At 39.4% G+C, this 16961-nt stretch overlaps 8 protein-coding genes across 9 annotated transcripts; 4 read left to right on the top strand and 4 right to left on the bottom strand.

Moving 5' to 3' along the window:
- The first annotated feature begins 331 nt into the window (after positions 1-331).
- Positions 332-991, top strand: LOC133842604 (dynein light chain roadblock-type 2). The gene is made up of 2 exons (XM_062275776.1): positions 332-470; positions 530-991. Exons 1-2 carry the CDS (start codon positions 354-356, stop codon positions 860-862), a joined length of 450 nt encoding a protein of 149 aa, XP_062131760.1. The 5' UTR covers positions 332-353; the 3' UTR covers positions 863-991.
- Positions 992-1107: 116 nt separating this feature from the next.
- Positions 1108-1866, top strand: LOC133842605 (uncharacterized). Its single transcript, XM_062275777.1, has 2 exons — positions 1108-1377; positions 1445-1866. The coding sequence occupies exons 1-2, from the start codon at positions 1134-1136 to the stop codon at positions 1636-1638; spliced, it is 438 nt and encodes a 145-aa protein (XP_062131761.1). The 5' UTR covers positions 1108-1133; the 3' UTR covers positions 1639-1866.
- Positions 1867-1880: 14 nt separating this feature from the next.
- LOC133842603 (inactive peptidyl-prolyl cis-trans isomerase shutdown) lies at positions 1881-3502 on the bottom strand. The gene is made up of 2 exons (XM_062275775.1): positions 3331-3502; positions 1881-3242 (listed from the first exon to the last, which is right to left on the bottom strand). Exons 1-2 carry the CDS (start codon positions 3384-3386, stop codon positions 1946-1948), a joined length of 1353 nt encoding a protein of 450 aa, XP_062131759.1. The 5' UTR covers positions 3387-3502; the 3' UTR covers positions 1881-1945.
- A 492-nt stretch (positions 3503-3994) lies between these two features.
- LOC133841476 (synaptosomal-associated protein 29) lies at positions 3995-5402 on the bottom strand. The gene is made up of 2 exons (XM_062273995.1): positions 4934-5402; positions 3995-4872 (listed from the first exon to the last, which is right to left on the bottom strand). Exons 1-2 carry the CDS (start codon positions 5172-5174, stop codon positions 4247-4249), a joined length of 867 nt encoding a protein of 288 aa, XP_062129979.1. The 5' UTR covers positions 5175-5402; the 3' UTR covers positions 3995-4246.
- Positions 5403-5830: 428 nt separating this feature from the next.
- LOC133841475 (thioredoxin-related transmembrane protein 1) lies at positions 5831-8111 on the top strand. Of its 2 annotated transcripts, none has more exons than XM_062273993.1 (4): positions 5831-6182; positions 6486-6647; positions 6710-6884; positions 7122-8111. In XM_062273993.1, the coding sequence occupies exons 1-4, from the start codon at positions 6007-6009 to the stop codon at positions 7602-7604; spliced, it is 996 nt and encodes a 331-aa protein (XP_062129977.1). In that variant the 5' UTR covers positions 5831-6006; the 3' UTR covers positions 7605-8111. The 2 variants fall into 2 exon arrangements, with proteins under 2 accessions (XP_062129977.1, XP_062129978.1); XM_062273994.1 differs by having other exon boundaries at positions 5833-6182; positions 7143-8111.
- A 1418-nt stretch (positions 8112-9529) lies between these two features.
- LOC133841658 (U4/U6.U5 small nuclear ribonucleoprotein 27 kDa protein) lies at positions 9530-12780 on the bottom strand. The gene is made up of 3 exons (XM_062274286.1): positions 12624-12780; positions 12284-12552; positions 9530-10821 (listed from the first exon to the last, which is right to left on the bottom strand). The coding sequence occupies exons 2-3, from the start codon at positions 12490-12492 to the stop codon at positions 10515-10517; spliced, it is 516 nt and encodes a 171-aa protein (XP_062130270.1). The 5' UTR covers positions 12493-12552; positions 12624-12780; the 3' UTR covers positions 9530-10514.
- On the bottom strand, positions 11014-12071 carry LOC133841657 (eukaryotic translation initiation factor 6). Its single transcript, XM_062274285.1, has one exon. It carries the CDS (start codon positions 11842-11844, stop codon positions 11107-11109), a length of 738 nt encoding a protein of 245 aa, XP_062130269.1. The 5' UTR covers positions 11845-12071; the 3' UTR covers positions 11014-11106.
- Positions 12781-13923: 1143 nt separating the features above from the next.
- On the top strand, positions 13924-16850 carry LOC133842036 (1,4-alpha-glucan-branching enzyme). Its single transcript, XM_062274932.1, has 4 exons — positions 13924-14122; positions 14536-14705; positions 14823-15763; positions 15822-16850. Exons 1-4 carry the CDS (start codon positions 14028-14030, stop codon positions 16686-16688), a joined length of 2073 nt encoding a protein of 690 aa, XP_062130916.1. The 5' UTR covers positions 13924-14027; the 3' UTR covers positions 16689-16850.
- The last annotated feature ends 111 nt before the right edge of the window (positions 16851-16961 follow it).

Raw genomic sequence — 16961 nt, 5'->3', positions numbered from 1 at the left:
ATCACTCGAACCCGCGGTCCCTCCACGTGAAAGAGGCGACGGCAACTTTACACGCAACGCCACGAACGCGTTCAGTGTGATAGCGCCAACTTTTAGTTTTGTTGAGAACAGGCAAAAGAGAAAGAGTCAGAATAAATAATGGCGGCTCGTGAGTCGTACTGCTTGCTTGATGCAAGCAGTGTTATTTAATTTCCCTTATTGCAAACGCGAATAAAGTTTCGATTTCAATGTAAATGAATAAATTTGAACATAGAATAAAGTTTAAACTCACTTTTTTACAGCTAATGTAGGTTTCATAAATATTCAAAGACTATTGAGTAACACTGATTACACATACATACATATATCTACATATGTATATGGCTAATAATAACAAAGTCAGTCGCTTTGGATTTGTCAAAGTTTTTACTCAATTATACGCATTAAAAAATATTAACACAATCTCTAAAATGCAATCATCGGAAGGCGAGGTAAAACACTATTTAATTTTATTCTCCGTAACTCTCTTACATGATCTGAAAATTATTAGCCAAAGCGCACTCAACGCTATGTGGATGAAGCATTTCGCTTAGTAATGGAGAAACCGGGGGTCGAGGAGGTGCTTATTATGAATCGCTCAGGTGTTCCAGTGAAAACAACCATGGGACCCCAAGAAGCCTTGCAGCATGCCTGCCTCTATGACAATTTGCGCGAGAAGTGTCAGGCGTTCCTTCATAAAATGGAGCCGCCCCAACCGCTGGTTATGTTGCGCGTCCGCACCAAAAACCACGAGGTCATAATTACACCGGATGGCAAAATAACAATACTAGTTGTGCAAAATGCACGCGACTCTTTTATGGGCAGTCTTTATGACACACCTTGATTAAAATTTTGCTAAAAACACGTCACTTATAACGGCAATCTTATTCGAGGAATCTGTTCATGGTAAAAGGCATAAATATTTCAGAATTATCGCATTGTAATATAATAAAGCGACCAATTTCGTCTCGAATTACAAGTCTGTCTTCAACCTAATCGAGATGTTCTTCTGTGTTCTTATCGACTTTACTTCGGCAATGGTAAAAACAGATGCGAGCTTTAACGTATAATAACTTAGCGAGCAATACTTTTGCGACATTTGTGCCTCGAGAGCAATGAGTGATACTATTCGTTTAGTACTGATCTTGGGGTTGTGCCAAATTTGCTACCCAGTGCATGGAAATACTGCAAAAATAGGGCACTATTCACAATCATTAATTGATTCAATTGTGGATTTGTATATGGGCAACAGCAGCACCTACAACAGCATGAACAAAGCGAACAGCACATATAAGGTAAACGATAGCAGTGTCTTAGTGCCGGCCTATATACTGCTGATCTTGTGGATAATATGCATAGGTAACTTAGAACTAATTTAAATACTTATCAAATTGCTAAACAATGCTCACTTCGTTTCATTCTGAAGTTATCATAATCTGCTGTTGCTTGTACTGCAAGTGTAAACAGGCTGAAATGATGACATCCTACACATCCAACAACTTTGAGCTGCAGGAAGTACACGTGATGGATCACCCATTGCCTCACGTCAAGGGCTGCGTTTGCCTGTGTTGTCTGCAGCAACAGCTTGCAAAGGAGATGCAGCTGAAAAGGGAATGTTAAGGAGCAGCGTGGAAAATAAATCGATCTTTAATGTTATACATTTTAAGTTCTTAGTAACAATGCGTGAATTTCATTACAGTAAGGCACATAAAACATGAATAAAGAATCTGTCGTTTATTAATATATAACTAAGTCATATTCGAACCTGTGGAAGTTATTTCAAGCAAGTCAATGAATTAAATAATATGTATTTTTCCAATTTCTTTAGAATGTTTGATGGCCCCAAAAACTGTAAATATAACATGGTCACATGGTTACAACGTAAATGTTGTAATCTTTGGAAACAAATCTTGAATCATTTTTAAATCTACTTGATTTGCAGCTTCGCAAGAGTTAGCTGATCGACATCTAGTGGCGACAAGCTCAATTTAAAGTTGCGTTGCACGGCCAGCAGACGTAGCACATCGAACTCCTCGTCCGTGTACATTTTGCGGCTAATGTGAATCGATTGCTGCGGAGATTTCTCAAACTTCTCCAGCTGCGATAGAAAATCACGCTTAAACTGTTGCTCGCGTAATGTATTTCCTACATCCAGGTTAGACTCCTTTGGCTCCTCCTGCTGTTGAACGGAAAGCGCACGCGACCACATCTCGCGCACAGACTGTTTGTATTTGCTCACACGTTCATCCACTTTTATAATTTCATCGCTGATCTCCTTGTTGTTTGGTTGCTTTTCCTGCGCTTGCACAAAAACCAGACGTGCCCGCTTGTATTCCCCCAAGGCGACAAGTGCGCGACCCTCCTGAAAGAGGGCTTTGCAAGAAGGTTGATTTTGTGTGAGGTGGCGCAACGCCTTCATGGCGATGCACGCTCTCTTTGGAATATTTAGCTTGTTATAGCAAACCATTAAGTTGGTGTTGAGTGTTATGAGCAGTTCTCTCTGCTGTTGCTCATCCTTTTCATCGGCGAGACGGCAATAGTTGAGCGATGAAATAGCGTTCTCAAAGGCAGTGATACCAGAATGATATGAGCCACGCTTGACGCAATCCTTGCCATGCAAGTGCATATCCCTTGCTTTGGGATACACGATCGAGAATTTGCAGCGATCCTCAGGAGCAATCGATTCCAGCGATTGCTGATCGCCAATCAACATAAAGCTAATCACTTCGATTTTAAACAAGCCGTCGGCTCGCGGTTTAATGCGCGGTGGGCAACCCAATTCATGGAAGAGCAATTTGTACGATATTATGAACTCGGCCTGCTCATAAGGATGCATGCTGCGCACTGCTGCCTCAAGTCCTTCGAGTACAATATTGCGACCAGTTTCAAACTCGAATTTGGTGCCGCGCAGCATGGAAGAATCGAACGGAGCACACTCGCCCTCCCAGTACGCACTGTAGCGCAAAGCGACACGAGCCTTCTCCGGCACCATGCCCTGTTCCTTGATGCCCTCGCGTGTTATGCGCTTGAATATGTGCTCACTGATTGGAGTCATTAACTGGCGCAGTTCGTCGAATGATTTTGTCCAGGGTGATTGAAGTGTCTCATTATCCACTTCACTATTCTCCACATCATCATTATCATCGGAAGCAAAATCTTCATAAAATGCATTATTAATAGCAGAGGTATCCACTTCAAATTGGGCACCATTTCCAATCAATTCGCTAGAAAATAGTGAAATAAAAAATGCGCAATTTGAGCCATCTCTCGGCACGTGCAATTGGTTTTCATTATTATTGTGTTGTGACTTACGCAACCGATAAAGGCTTCTTCAGCAGATGTGTGTCTGACTTGACTATATCATCCATTTTAAATTATTTATTAAGTACAACACTTTTTTTTTTTAGAAAGTAAATTCAATTTTCGAAAATGTCCGCAAAGTTCTGACAAGTGTTGTGATCCAAATTAAATGCGACGGCAGTGTTGTAAGGTGTCCTTTTAATGTGCTCAGCCCTGGAAAAATGCCAATTGGTCCTTATTCGTCTGGCATTTTTAGTACAATTTATGATTAGCGCCAAATATACTCTCAATACTCACTACTTATTTGGTCCGGTTTTTTCATCTTAGTATTTTAACTAAATAATGGCGGTAAGAAATGTTCTAGAGGATGTAAAGACGTTTTGGAAATGTAATCAGTTTTTAGTTTTCTCTATTTTTGTGTATCGTTAAGCGTTTCGACAAAAATAGTTCAAAAATAATGTTTTTATTCATTAAAGCGACCGAATTTATATGCAATATTTCCCTCAATAACATATACGTATGAACAACTTTAGACAAAATTAAAAAAATGCAATAAACTTCGATGCCTACCTCAAAAAATGTATACATATCGGCGCATTGAGGGTTTTGTTGATTTTTATTCACCTCGACAATTGGAGTATTAGATTTATAAAGCTAAGAAATTTATATTAATCTGTTATTAATGAAAATTTTTATTTTCTCATTTAAAATGAACACCTATGCATAACGACATATTCAGTTGCCAAATTTATGACTCGTACAAATATCTTTTTGGTGCACACAATCGTAAACTAACTAACAAGGAATGCGAAATGATGGCGCGAAACACACATACGATCGAAAATATAATAAGCTATTTTATATATGTACGTATAATGATAATGATAATAATAATATGGTCCAGCATCAAATCCACATCAGTCTCCGCTCACTTTTTAAGCATTAGATTAATATCCTTTTTCTGCTTTTCCATTTTGAAATTAACACATTCGACCTTATCGTTCATATTATCCAATAATACGTTCTGAGAATCAATCTCTGAACTCATATCGATAGCTAGGTTCTTCAAGCGAGACAAATTGTCACACATTTCACCGAGATTCGAATCCAACTGCTGCTGGAAAGGATTAGAGGCTCGTTGTTGCTGAGTCGCCTGACGTTGGAGAGCGGCACTTGAATCGTCACGCAATCGACTAACGGGATGATTGTCATAGCGTTCCGTAGGCGACATAGCTTCTCTTGGTTTGTAGCCTCCTACAGCTCCCGCTTCAGCTCCAAATCCACCACCAGCTACATTAATATTGCTGTTCGTTTCCTGAGAAACCTTGCTGCCAGTGGGTGAACCTGTTGCCGTCGGTGGTTGGTCTCGGTTACCCGACAAATAGTTCTTGAGTCCTCCAAAGACGCTTTTCAGTCCATTTAAATGGCGCTGACTAAATCTCAAAGTCGCATTAATTTCATCCAATTGATTCGAGGTCTTTTCCAATTGCTCCCTTTGTCTGGCCAACTCCACAGCCGTCGCCTTGCCCACTTCTTCGGTTTCGTAGAGCAAACCTATAAAAAAAATTAATAATTAGATACGCCCCCGAAATAGATGATTTTAAAAACAGCTTACCCAAACTCTTCTGGGTCGAGTCCAGAGTGCGCTGCTCGATTTCCCTGCGCTTCTCAGCGTAGGCTTGTCGTTGTGCAGCAATTGATGACGATGTGGATACGTCGTCATCATCGTTATCAAATGGATTCGTACTACGCTGTGGTTTCGTTCGTGTATTTTTCAGAAATAAATCGTCATCCACATCCGTAAGGTTTTCAATGTCAAAATGATTGTTCACTGGTTGCAGATAATTGTTAGCCATGATGTCGCAATCAATGCATGCGGAGTTTTGGGCAAATTTGTCGACAATTAGGATTGATTAATTTATATTGTTTATTGTGTCCAACTTGATATTTCCTTTTTTCTTTGTTTTTATTGGATTCTTATCGGATATACAGACTGGCCAGAGGTAGAAAAATGTCATAGTCACTAACAATGTATCGATGATTTTATTTCGGAAAAATACTTCTGGTATTTTGTAATATTTTATACAAACGCCTTTGTGAAACTATTGTAACCTCGAATTTAACAACTATTATTCTACAAATACATGAATATGCAATTAGATTTATGTTAATTTCAAATTTACGCAAACATGTTTATTGATATATGAAAAAAATGACAGTGGAGTCTTAGTTTATTAATTTATTTCGTTATTATCACGTTATAGAACATTCGCGCTAATATTATATATATATACTGGTAGATTTACCTTTATACTAAGTATAAATTTAAAAATATTTTAGTTAACAAAAAAACAAATATTTTTTAAACTTGTATTTTATAGTGTAGAATTATTATGTCGATACATCCAGAAAAATAAATTCCGGCAACCTTAAAGTGAATGATGTTGCTATAAAAAATCGATTAAAATATTGATACATCGATAGATAGTATCATTGACATTTTTTCATCTCTATCAGTTAGTGATTTGTTCTAGCCGGACAGTCCTGAGTCCGCAATTTTACATCGTTTTAAACAAAAAAAAAATTGAGCTAGCAAGGAAAAAAGCAAGAGCATTTAAACAAAAAGCAAATTTAAATTATATACGTGATAACCAACTCACACAGACACGTAAACAGATTTAAAAAAAAATGCGAAGTTATTTACAAATTTTGGCCGCGTCATGTGTCATCGTCACGCTTTTGGCTGCGCAGTCGGCAACGGCGTCGACAGCGGCCGCAAAAGCTTCAAAGCCAGATGGAAAACTTATTGAGTTGGATGAGGATAACTGGCAACTTATGCTAAATGGCGAATGGATGATTGAATTGTAAGTGGCAAGAATAAAACTAGCAAACATAGGTGAAATACAACGCAGACGCAGTTTGTGCGTAGTTTTGGGTGTAGCCGGCATAAAGCTGCAACAAAAGCCAGCTACAACAAAATAACGGGAGTTGTTACTGGTTCTGTGGAATGTTGCGTTGCACGTTCTTTATTGGTGATTGTCACTAATGCCTGAGTCACTCTTATATTTTCACAGCTGTTTTTAATTGAAATAGCTCAACTTAACCCATTTCTTAACCGTATTTAACCTCGTTTGTTTCAATTTCATACTGGTAAATCTATTTTGCAGCTTTGCGCCCTGGTGTCCCGCCTGCAAGAATCTGGCGCCAGTCTGGGAACGTTATGCAAACACAGCTAAGGATGTCAATGTAAATGTGGCCAAAATCGATGTAACCACTTCGCCTTCACTCAGTGGACGTTTCTTTGTTACCGCTTTGCCTACCATTTATCAGTAAGTTTTTCAATTACAAATTCCTAGTTCCTAATTTATTTTTTAATCCTCTCCTCTTGCAGCGTCAAGGATGGCGAATTCCGTCAATATCGCGGAGCCCGCGATGCCGAGGCTCTCTTGTATTTCCTCAAGAAGAAGTCGTGGCAAGCCATTGAGCCATTGTCGTCGTGGAAGAAGCCCGACACCATTCATATGTCCCTGTTGTCCTATTTCTTTAAACTGTCTCACACTCTAAAGGTGCGTCCATTTTCCTTGTTTACGTTTTTGCTTCAAATGACTTTTGTAGTATTTAGTTCAATGAACGCATGCGGAAGCTTATCTGGTTTGGGGGCAAAGAAGTCAGAATATGTCTGATCGGTGCACACTGATCTTAAGCTTATTTTCAGCCAGTCAATCGTTAATTTGAGTACAGATTAAGCTTCCGTGTGTGTGTGCAATATGTATAATTGTTTTTGTTTGTGTGTATACTAATAGACAACACAAAAACTCTTTAAGGATTTCAACGCTCGGCTTCAAGAGGAATATGGACTGCCCACCTGGGGATCGTATGCTCTTTTTGCCATCGCCACAATCTTTGTGGGAGCTGCCTTGGGTTTAATGCTTGTCTGCATTGTGGACTTTGTGTACCCACCAAAGAAATCGCCTCGTCAAAGCTTCTCCGAATCTCAGGATAATCTGGCCAAGGGGGTTGAAGACTTGGCCACTGAGGAAATCGAAGACGATGAGGACGACAATGCGGCCGAGGAAGAAGATGGCAACAGTGACGATGACGCCGAGGAGGATCAGGAGGAGGAAGATGAAGAGGAGCAAGAAACCAAGGAGGAAACTGGCGATAAAGTTCAGGCCGAAAAGAAGTCTGAGAAGATCAACAGTAGAGCCGCTGATGACGCGCCCGAAGTTGCCGATAAACCAAGCACAGAGCAAGTTCGCAAGCGTAAACCACGCAAAGCGGATTAAAGAGATTGCGTCTTTCCTCAAACGACGAGAAGTTGCAACACAAAAGACTAACATAATATTATACATTTAAAAAACTTAAACCTTTATCAACAAAACAGCAACTGCGATTTGTTGGATGTATTACGAACAGCGGAACAGACGACGCTGTGCTCGTCTTTAATTGTTTATTATTCGAACGCACAACGCACAAACAAATATATAATACTAAATGAATTGTTTCCATGCTATCGATTTCTGCATTTGAAATTGTTTCCCCAGCTGTTGCGGCAAATTTAAAATAAAATTTGATTTTAGCCATAGCAGTCGTTAAGATTATGCCAATCGCGTCCTTGCACCTCATGTATTTCATAACAGTAATAATAAAAGCTAAACTAAATTAATATTTAATCGTATACTTAATAATTTGCAAGTCAATTTCTATCATTTATTTGTGTTCACTTTGATTCTTGCAATTAATAAACTTTCTCTTTGAAGATTATTTCAATAAAATAGCAACCAATATTCGAAGTGTGTCTTTCGTTATTAAAACGAGTGCAATTATTGCATTTAAAATGTGTATAAGAAATATAACAAAAAATTGACCAAATACCATTCTTGAGGTGAAGAAAATAAAAAAACATGAAAAAAGGTGCAACGAGCTAGAAAACTACAATAATGAATTAATTACTTACAAATTAAACAAAAATAACTAAAATGTAATTCAATAAAGCATAACTTCCCCTATAAGTGGCGTATAATTTCGATATAGTTATATAAATGTACCATGTATGATTAGCTACGTGACTTTGGGCGATATAATACTCAAACCCACAACTAGTTTTTACAATAAAAATTTACTTTTTCAAGCAAATAAATATAAAATAGTTAAAATATATAAATGTCTTTATTTTACTGACCTTTTTATATTGCAGTCATCACTTTATCTGCTACCAAATTATCCAGATTCAGGAACTGACCTTCGTCATACATTTTTTTTTGTACCCCACAAGTTTTTTTAATCACAAAAAAAACAGATTTGCCCATATTGAAAATAAATTTGTTGAAAGATAGTTGTTTAATTTATTAACCTTGTAGTATTATTTAAGGACAATTTCAGCATTTAAACACCTCTGTTGTTTGATGCCATTATTCGTGAAATATCATTCATTGAAGAATTATTTTGCCGTCGGCCAATCATTTTAAACTAATTATCAATTATCTCCATCGAACCTTGTATGAACAGCTTAAAAGTCTGCATACCTCTTTGATTATGTATGTTTCTGTTCTCCGCTGCTGAGTCGGTAAACCACTTTCCTCATTAAAAAATAATACTTAATAAGCATTATGTTGTTTATGATCGTTGTATTCTTGTCAGCAATAATCGAAGATTATATAATTGATGTTTACGACAAATCAGTTGGTGTGCTATAAAAGAACCCGTATATCCAAAGACAATTGAAATAAAACAAATATGAAATTTCAATTTCAAAGATTTTTGTTTTTAATGAATTTACATATTTGGTTGAATCTTAGAAATAATGTCGAAATCAATCAAATTATTTAGTTCTATACATTTATTTGTGTCTTCAGAGTTTTATTGAAATAGCATTTATTGAATATGATAAGTCCCTGCAATTTCGTTGTATTAAAAACTACAAAGAAATTATATATATATATGTGTGTGTATGTTTGCCGAATTGTTCATGTTTTATAAGTTGATTATTATCATTGCCAAAATATTAAAAACTATTGCGAGAGCGAATAATACACTGTCTGTTTGGTTAGGTTAATTAGTATAAAAAGTATAAAATATTACATTTATCTCATTTGCGTCTCATTTGCACATCGAAAAATTATTTCATCGATTTGCCTTGTTGCTGATTTGTTTTGTTGCTATTATTCACTTGGCACTTGTGAGTAATGAATTAACTGTTTTGGTCTCTTTCTTCAGTAAATATATGATGTGTGTAAAAAATAAACGTTACAACAAATAACATTTTAAACAAATGGCTATTGGCTATTGTTAAGTTCGGTTTAACGGTAGGGATTTTTAAGGGTTTGTAGGTACTTGGTTGTGTGTGTATAAATAAATTTCTATATATAAAATATATATTTGATATATATTTGTTTGGTTGTAAAAATTGTACTATTGCAGCGTATGGAGGAAGTTCTTGGGAAAGGATTACTGGGGATGGGGGATGATTGTGTATTTTGTGTGTTTGTATGTTTTCAAATACTTTAAGTAATTGTGGATGTGTGTATGTGACTGTGTGGGAATTTTGAATTTGCAGTTAATTCGTATGCGGGATTTAGATTTGCAAACAACGCCAAATGCTTACACAGTGTATGTATTATGCGTAAGCGTTTTCGTGACAACAAAAAACAATTGTAATTACTTTAAATATTTAAAAAGCATTAATCGTGTGCATTTTTATCGTTGCAGCAAATGCAACTGAAAGCCAAAGTCAAACGGTTCGAAATAAAATATGGCGGCCGATCGAGCAACTAGTGTTACCACAAAATTGTAGGTCCGCGATCATTGGTAATTTTTAGGGCATTTTGCATTGAGCTTTCAGTGACACTTGTTTTTTGAGGGGGTTTTGTGTTGGTTAATTGGTTGGTTGATTGATGTTGTTCGTGTTGCCATTGTTGTAAAATTAACTTTTGTATTGAGAAGGCGCGCAAAAGCTAATTTTAAAACAACGCAAGTTCGCTTAAACTACTAAATAACTATAAGTTGTAATATGTTGAGGTATTTGAATTGTTGCTTGGTTTGTGTGTGGTGGAAATTTTGTGTGGCAAATTAAAATAAATTTTGTAAACCGGTCTATTGCATAAAATTGCAGGTACGTTGCTTATTCTCGTGGTGGCAACGTGAAAAAATGTAGCAGTAGTATAGAAATGTATATAAAAAAAACTAGTTGCCGCCGGCTATGCGACAAAGTCGAGCGGCCGATTGAAGCCACCCTTGCGATTCATATACTGACGATACTTGCGCTTGAGGATCACATGCACCTCGCCAACATCGTTGCCCTCGACTTTCTTGTTCTTGGTGCTGTCAAATGTGCAGAAACCCATTGTCTTGAGCATCTCAACCTCCTCGGGTGATTTTCCTTCCAGGTCTGCCTCATTGATTTGCGGACGTTCTGCTGCAGCTGCTGCCGCTGAATTGTTGCGTGTGGCGCGACGGGATGTTGATGGCCCGGAACTGCTGCCAGTTGCACCTCGGGAACGGGATCTGCGGAATAATGAGCATTGTTTTCTTGTTGTTGAAGTTGAAGTGCAAGAGGACTGAGTTGATTGCATTCAAATTAAAATGCAAAATGACCTTGGACCAAATTTTGTGCAGAATTTGAGCATTTAATTATGAAACGTGACACCTTTTTTATATCTAAGAAAGAGAGGAAAGACCTAAATGATATAGAACCAGTTTCGAATTTGTGGTTGCCTTGTATTTCGTCTGACAGTTTACAAAAGATAACAACAATGATGAATTTCTTATTAAATATGTGTGTATGTGTGCTTAGGACATTTCCTCGATGAGCGCTGCACGCAATTTTGTTGTCACTGTCGCTGGCTGTGCCTGATTTAATTTGAACACGCTCTCGATCACAGAAATCTCAGTGGCTGTTGTATTCATGCCCACAAACGAGATCCAGTCGTTGACAACCATACCGGCAGCCAAAACTTCGCTTCCCCGATTCACTGTGCCGGCAACTAGCGGCACTTGCAGCAACGATGAGAGCTCATCCTGGTCCTGAATGCTTGTCTTGGGATGCACCATGCCGCCCTGATTGCTCAGCACTGTGTATGAACCAACCAGTGTGTTATCGGCAATGGTCTGACGAAAGACCTCCACATTAAGCACATCGGCTATAATCTCTTCAGTCTCTTTATCCAGATCAGGATGTACCAAGGCCACATAGTCGTTGCAGGCAATAACATTGCCCAAGGCGGACAGACGCTCTTCGACACGTTGTATTTTGACTGCATCCGGCAAACTGTTGCGCAAATGTTGCAACTCCTCGTCGGTGGTGGAATGGGGCACCAAAAGGCCGTTGCGATTGCCAACTGTGAGACGACCAATAATGCGACAGCCGCCGATATTGGCGTGAATAACGGGAATGGTTTCGGCCAGCTCAGCCTCGTAGGTGCTGTAGAAGGTCTCAGACCCGCCAATGGCAACCAAACAATATGTGTTTGTTAATTTGCTGAAGACGCCGATATCGTCATTGTTCTCGAACTGCACACGAAGCGCCATTTTGTGTTATTTTTTTTAAATATTGAGTTCTGTTTGTTGTAAGGTTTCTCTGCTGTCTAATGCACGGCACTCGCTGCTCTCAACTTTTTACACTCGTTTTTAAGTAGATTTGTTTGTTTGCTCTATGTGATGAAATTCGGCAATTTCACTTCACGTGGTAATTTTTACTTAGACGAGCGGCTGCCAAATAAATGTGCTGAAGGGAGAACGAGCGAGCGAACTGTCAAAACACACACACACAGGGTTGCAAATTCAGCATTGAACTAGTTCATGTACGGACTTACTAACCGGCCTTTTCAATTGAACTGGTTCCGACTAACAATACATATTGGGCCACGCTTTTAACTTAAGACTATTGATGATAATGTAATTTAGTAATAAAACGTTAGTACTTTATACTTATCGCTTGTGGTTTGGTACACTACACTTGCTTATTCACCTCGAACGCCGTCCTCGCACACGATCCCTGTCACGGCTGCGACTTCTGTCACGTTCACGATCACGTTCCCGGTCACGGCGATTGCTACTGCTCCCAACGCCGATGGCTTCTCTTTCTCTTGAGCGTCGTTCGCGTCTCTTTTTGCGCTCGGAGCGTTCCTTTTCCCTTCGTCTGTGTGCGGGTGAAGCGGGACTGCGACTGCGACCCATTTTATCCTTTTTTGTTTGTTGTTGTGTGTGTAGTAAACGTATTGAAAATATACAAAATGCCTGCGCACGAGTTCATATTGAACGTTAATTATACAGCAATTTGCATATTCCATATTGTTGCACACACTCACCGTTGCCTAAAGCTGTGTCTAGCTTAATTTGTGCGACACCGGCATTAAGTAAAAAGCGATAAACTTAAAACTAAACTTAAAAAACAAGACGCGTTCCTTCACACCCGCGACGCCAAGACCGACTGACCGTAATGGCCGATGGACCTAACAGCTGATTAGAAGCACTCAACCCATCGTGGCTAATATCGAAAGTATCGATATCTTAGTTTTAAGAGTTGCCGACTTTTAAATTTTTGCACTGGTGTCACAAAAAAATCTGGTGTTTCATTTATTTTGTTTTTAGTGTAAGTATTGAAGATTTTTAAAATAATAAAAAATATAAATATAGCAAAATAGAATTACTAAAAGTGGCCAAATGTTTAATGCGGTATTTTTTCGATATTCCCACTGCTATCAGCAACCAAACGTTTCTTCGAGGTTAGCTGCGAAAAATCGATGTTAAAAAATTTCAAAAACGTTAATAGTAATTATCGATGTTTTCAAATATAAATTTCCTTTATTTCAAAGTGAATTCAAAATATACTCTTATATACATGATCCTATTTTTAAATAGTATGTTTAATTTAATATATCAAATTGAAGGGATAGAAACAATATATAGATAAATCAATCTTTATTGACATAGAATAAAAAAAGCCGCCTTAAAAAGCATAGGAATTTGAATATTTTATTCTTTTGTAAACTACAAATGTTTACAATTTTCTTTTATAAAATGAGTAAATATAAAATAAAATAAGAATGTTTAATGTGTAAGTATGTGTATATTTTTAAAATCTTAATGAAAACAGCAGTAGAAATCTGACTACTTAAACATTTTGAAGCCTTGTAAACATCTTTATATTGTTGCTTTTTATGAGTGGAATTAAACACGACTAATCATAAAATACAATCGCAGCAAAAGCTTTGGAGCGACTTTATTAGAACAAAATGCGGACATGCATAGGTTGTCATAGGTCGATCGATCGTTTTTAATCTATCAAATGGAATATTCTTTTCAACCTTTACATAATAAAGTTACAAGTAAATCTATGGCGCCGGTTCAGTGATGTCAACAATAAATAGCCATAGCCAATTAACATACAAATATGGCATTCCCAAATACACACACACATATGTGTTTTTCGTTATCAGTGAAAATATGTCATTTATTGCTATGTTGTTGTTTATATGCGCGAATAAGCGCAACAAAACACAATAGCGAAGAAGCAGCATGAACAGCTGTTGCTTCATGCGGACGCCGCCTGCAAACAAAAAAGCTCACACTCAGAGCTTTTGTGTTGGGCCTCGCACTCGCTATACATGGCAGTTGTCAATTTGCAAGCAGCGCCGGCGGGTGCGCGAGTTGTTCTTTTCCTTGAGTTGAGTTAATTTCTGGTATAGATTCATTTCATAGCGGCTTGCGACATGGGCGATGCAATGCAGGTGGAGGTTAAGGACATCGATAAGCTGTTCGAATTGGATGGCTACCTAAAACCCTTTGAGCGTGAGATACGCCGCCGGTAAGTGAAAACTTACTATAAGAACCATATGCATCTGCGGCTGGTGAATTGTTCGCGTCATGTAATCCGAAGTTGTTGGCACCGGCTGATAAGCAAGATGATGATACTAGTATCGAAAAGTGCATACGAACTTCGAGCTTTGGCAGTGTTTGTTGTCATCATAATCGAAATCAACGGGCTTGGCACTGACACCAGGTGCAGTTGGAAAAACTGCGTCGCTCAATGTCAGATGAAGGTTATTAGTGTCTAAATTACTTGTACTTCTGTGCTAGCTGCGTGAGTTCGTTACGTTTCGGTTTTCGCTGAACATTTGGAGCAACCGCCGCGACGCAATCTATTCGCCATTCGCCTTGGCCTTGATTTCTCAATTTTGATTTCCGTGTTTGCTTTGTATACACAACAACTGTTCGCAGACATGGCGTTCTTAAGGATTGGATTAACAAGATTGATCAATGCGAGGGCGGCATAGATGAATTCACCCAGGGCTACAATTACTATGGCCTGCACTTTCAGCCGGACAATTCGGTGATTGCACGCGAATGGGCGCCGGGAGCAAGAGACGTTTATTTGACTGGGGATTTTAGTGAGTACCCACCCAATTGAATAAATATTTTCACAATCGCATCGATTTTCATCGATATCAGCATTATCGATACTATGGACGTTATTCAAGAAACATTTTTTTGAATTCCATTTACAGACAATTGGCATTGGGAATCGCATCCGTTCAAGAAACTGCCTTTTGGCAAGTGGGAACTGCATTTGCCTGCCAATCCAGATGGCAGTCCCCCCATCAAGCATCTGAGCGAGATTAAGGTGATTATACGCAACCAACACGGTCAGCTGCTGGATCGTCTGTCACCCTGGGCCAAATATGTGGTGCAACCACCCAAGGAGGCGAATCAAGGCGTCAACTATAAGCAATATGTTTGGCAGCCGCCGGCCGGCGAACGCTATCAGCGTCAGCATGGCCGTCCAGCCAGGCCCAAGTCTCTCAGGATCTACGAATGCCATGTGGGCATTGCTTCGCAAGAGCCTCGTGTGGGCAGCTACGATGAGTTTGCCGATCGCATTGTGCCACGCATCAAACGGCAGGGCTACAACTGCATCCAGGTGATGGCCATTATGGAGCATGCCTACTATGCCAGCTTTGGCTATCAAGTGACCAGTTTCTTTGCTGCATCCAGTCGCTATGGTAATCCAGAGCAACTGAAACGCATGATTGATGTGGCCCATGCCCAGGGATTGTATGTGCTGCTCGATGTGGTGCATTCCCATGCCTCCAAAAATGTCCAAGATGGTCTTAATCAGTTTGATGGCACCAACAGCTGTTTCTTCCACGACGGCGCTCGTGGAGAGCATTCCCTGTGGGACAGTCGCCTATTCAACTACACGGAGCACGAAGTACTACGTTTTCTGCTCTCCAATTTGCGTTGGTGGCACGACGAGTATAATTTTGATGGCTATCGCTTCGATGGCGTCACATCTATGCTCTATCATTCGCGAGGCATTGGTGAAGGATTCAGTGGCGACTACAACGAGTATTTTGGTCTCAATGTCGACACGGACTCTCTGAACTATCTGGGTCTAGCCAATTATATGTTGCACAAGCTGGATCCTGAAGTCATAACCATTGCAGAGGTATTTTGGAAGGTTATTTTCAGTTGATCTTTTTAAGCCATTAACTTAACTTTTGCAGGATGTCTCTGGTATGCCAACCTTGTGTCGTCCAGTGCCAGAGGGCGGTATTGGCTTTGACTATCGCCTCGGTATGGCCATACCGGATAAATGGATTGAGTTGTTGAAGGAGCAGAGTGACGACCAGTGGGATATGGGCAATGTGGTGCACACGCTCACCAATCGTCGCTGGAAGGAGAACACTGTGGCCTATGCCGAATCACATGACCAGGCACTTGTCGGTGACAAGACTATTGCCTTTTGGCTGATGGACAAGGAGATGTACACGCACATGTCTACGCTCTCCGATTCGAGCTTGATCATTGATCGTGGCTTGGCGCTGCACAAGATGATACGGCTCATCACACATGCGCTGGGTGGCGAAGCGTATCTCAATTTCATGGGCAACGAATTCGGACATCCCGAGTGGCTTGATTTTCCACGCGTTGGCAACAACGACTCGTATCATTATGCTCGTCGCCAGTGGAATCTGGTGGATGATCCACTGTTGAAGTACAAGTATCTGAATGAGTTTGATCGTGCCATGAATGAAACAGAGGAGCGCTATGGCTGGCTACACTCTGGCTCCGCCTACGTCAGCTGGAAGCACGAGGGTGACAAGACCATCGCCTTTGAGCGTGGTGGACTTGTGTTTGTCTTCAATTTCCATCCAACGCAAAGCTTCAGTGATTATCGTGTTGGCACCAACTGGGCCGGTACCTACCAGGCAGTGCTCTCGTCAGACGATCCCTTATTCGGTGGCCACAATCGCATTGATATGAACTGCAAGCATCACTCCGATCCTTGGGGGCACGCTGGTCGCTCAAATTTCATTCAAATCTATGCGCCTTCCCGCACAGCTGTGGTGTACGCACGAGTTAGTGATTAAATAATCGATCATCAGGAAATTGTTTATAAATAAACCCGTGTACATATATACATACCTATTATGTATGTTATATACTATATAAAACAATGAGATATGAATTTCTAAATTAGATATAGTTTTTGTTAATGTTACGAAAGCCATCAATAAAATTATATACCCGTAGTTGGAGCTGTATTATTGGGATTGAGATTGATTGGGATTTGGTTGGTACTTACTTTACAGATTATTGGTTGGTACTTACTTTACAGATTATTGGTTGGTACTTACTTTACA

This window comes from Drosophila sulfurigaster, chromosome 3 (assembly GCF_023558435.1).
Source record: "Drosophila sulfurigaster albostrigata strain 15112-1811.04 chromosome 3, ASM2355843v2, whole genome shotgun sequence".
In the NCBI taxonomy this organism is placed as follows: domain Eukaryota; kingdom Metazoa; phylum Arthropoda; class Insecta; order Diptera; family Drosophilidae; genus Drosophila; species Drosophila sulfurigaster.
The sequence above is the reverse complement of the archived record's forward strand: the minus strand, read 5'-3'. Positions and strand labels throughout refer to the sequence as shown.